This window comes from Abramis brama (genome assembly GCF_963993115.1).
Source record: "Abramis brama genome assembly, chromosome: 1".
Lineage (NCBI taxonomy): Eukaryota > Metazoa > Chordata > Actinopteri > Cypriniformes > Leuciscidae > Abramis > Abramis brama.
In genome coordinates, this window is record NC_139963.1 from 37,037,786 (window position 1) to 37,040,286 (window position 2,501).

The following is a 2,501-nucleotide window of genomic DNA, read 5'->3' on the forward strand; positions in this document are numbered from 1 at the left end:
ATGCAAATATAACCTATTATAATCACTGATGCGGTCTACATTGGATACATTATACAATTACATGTTGTTTCTGACACTCCAAGCACTTGAGTCTGTCAACAACAGGACAAATGGAAGAAAGAACGAACCTTAGTTTCGACACGTACAGTTTAAACAGCTTGTTTGCATCCTTGTACAGACTTCAGAAGGATTTCAGCGTTGAAAACCAGTGGATGATTTACGGTCCCGTATCGCATCAGATGTTTAAATGTTTGAGAGCATTTTGTTTTGTATACAATATGCGTAATAGATGCCAAGATAGTTGAACCTGTGATCTTAGTGAACTATCAAAATAAAAATCCATGTCAAGACCCCTTTAAAGCCAAACTGAACACCATTTGTACCACCTTGACTCATTAACAAATTGGAGCAAATCTGCTAATTGAGATTAATAATTAAAATCACTCATCATACAAGCTTAAGTTATATCCCACATATCTAGAATTTATAACTTGGGATTCTTTGACCTCCACTGAATGAAGACCCAACAATATACAGCAGGCCTGTGTTGTTGGGTCTTCATTCAGTGGAGGTCAACTGTGGAGGACTGTTTTGACACAGCAAAAATGACTTGAATCAATGAAAACAGGAACACAAACTACTTATGGATCATCATCTTTTAATGTGCTTTGACAGTCACAAACCTCCTGTTAATATTGACCAAGCTATTCACAATCCAGCCGAAGAACCAGACGACCAAGCTATTCACAATCCAGCCTAAGAACCAGACCCCTCAGCATCATCCAGGCTAAAGGTGGGATACACAGAACCGGACCCCTCAGCATCATCCTGGCTGAAGGTGGCATTCACAGAACCAGAACCCGGAGCAGAATCCTGGCTGAAGGTGGCATTCACAGAACTGGACCCCTCAGCATCATCCTGGCTAAAGGTGGCGTTCACAGAACCAGAACCCGGAGCAGAATCCTGGCTGAAGGTGGCATTCACAGAACTGGACCCCTCAGCATCATCCTGGCTAGAGGTGGCATTCACAGAACCAGAACCCTGAGCATCATCCTGGCTGAAGGTGGGATACACAGAACCAGACCCCTCAGCATCATCATGGCTAAAGGTGGGATACACAGAACCAGACCCCTCAGCATCATCATGGCTAAAGGTGGGATTCACAGAACCAGACCCCTCAGCAGCATCCTGGCTGAAAGTGTACTTCAGATAGACAGAGTTAGAACTGGATGCACCAACTTGATTGTCTATAGAGAAGGAGAGAAAGAAAGTTTTTGCGAATAACAATATAACCAAGTAGAGCACGTTAGAAACACAAAAAAAGGAGAAGTCCAAGGATCCATCTTCAACTGCAGAGCCAAAAATTGAGAAGCGCATTGATATTTAAAAATAAAATAAAAAATACATACAAGTATATTTACTACAAGCAAAATAAATAAATAAACTCACCATGCCATACCAATTGAAGATACAGAACCACCAAAACAGTAATTTTGCTCAAACCCATTCTATAACAGAAACTGAGACACCAAGAAAACCAATGTAAGCATACAAATAAAGTTTCAAAACAACCAGGTCTTTTAAAGCCAAACAGAAATCTGTACCACCTGGATGACTTGTTAACTCATTATTGGGGTGGATATGCTAATTAATGAGATCAATGATTAATTAATCAATTAGCATAACAGCTGATGTTATATCCCATAGAACTAAAGTTGTAATGTCTATCTCTTGTGATTGACCTTCAATGAATGAAGGCCCAACACACACTCTTACTTAGGCCTGGATTCACAGACAGGGTTTAGAATAAGCCAGGATTAAGCCTTAGTTTAATTAAGAAATTTAATAGGGAAATCCCCCCTTGGATGATTCTTATGGATTTTGTCCCCCAAAAAAGTATTACATTTATCTCGCCTAAATGTTTGGGCTCATTGCATTTTTACAATGGGGTAATATTGTTGTTAAGAATTTACACAACACAAGAAAGCTTGATTTAATTCTTTTTTTAATTAAATTGAAAAAAGTAGCACAAATAAATACAATAGAATAAAGATACAAATAAAGAGAAATAAAGAGAAACGTTTTTTAATAGGTCTAACGCTATAGCATTCAGAAACACAGAAACTGTATAAAGTAATCAAATGGAAAATAACACTGGGTAGTATTTTAGTCTTGACTAAATTAAATAAATAGGCTATTAATCCTGATTCCTCAAACTTAAAGCTATCTTTTGTTGTTTTGACAACAAAATTAATGACAGACACATATGGCTGCCGTCACTTTAAGAGCTAGTGCACGGATCATGTGTTCATTATACTGTCACGTGTTTTATGCTTATTAAAGACATAACCGACTGTGTTTAGAAGACACTCACGAAGACCGATATTCACACAATTTTGCGTGTTAAAGCAATACAAGTCGCGAAAAAGAACTTTTGTTACTAGCGTGCTGTTTTTCAGGCGGCTTTTATGTAGCTATGCACACACAGAAACCATATCTCA

The 2,501-nt window shown here is 38.2% G+C and overlaps 1 protein-coding gene across 1 annotated transcript; it reads right to left on the reverse strand.

Annotated features, from left to right (window-relative positions):
* Nucleotides 1-645: 645 nt before the first annotated feature.
* Nucleotides 646-1,536, reverse strand: LOC311066225 (uncharacterized protein). The gene is made up of 2 exons (XM_084087273.1): nucleotides 1,450-1,536; nucleotides 646-1,247 (listed from the first exon to the last, which is right to left on the reverse strand). Exons 1-2 carry the CDS (start codon nucleotides 1,505-1,507, stop codon nucleotides 757-759), a joined length of 549 nt encoding a protein of 182 aa, XP_083943399.1. The 5' UTR covers nucleotides 1,508-1,536; the 3' UTR covers nucleotides 646-756.
* Nucleotides 1,537-2,501: the final 965 nt, after the last annotated feature.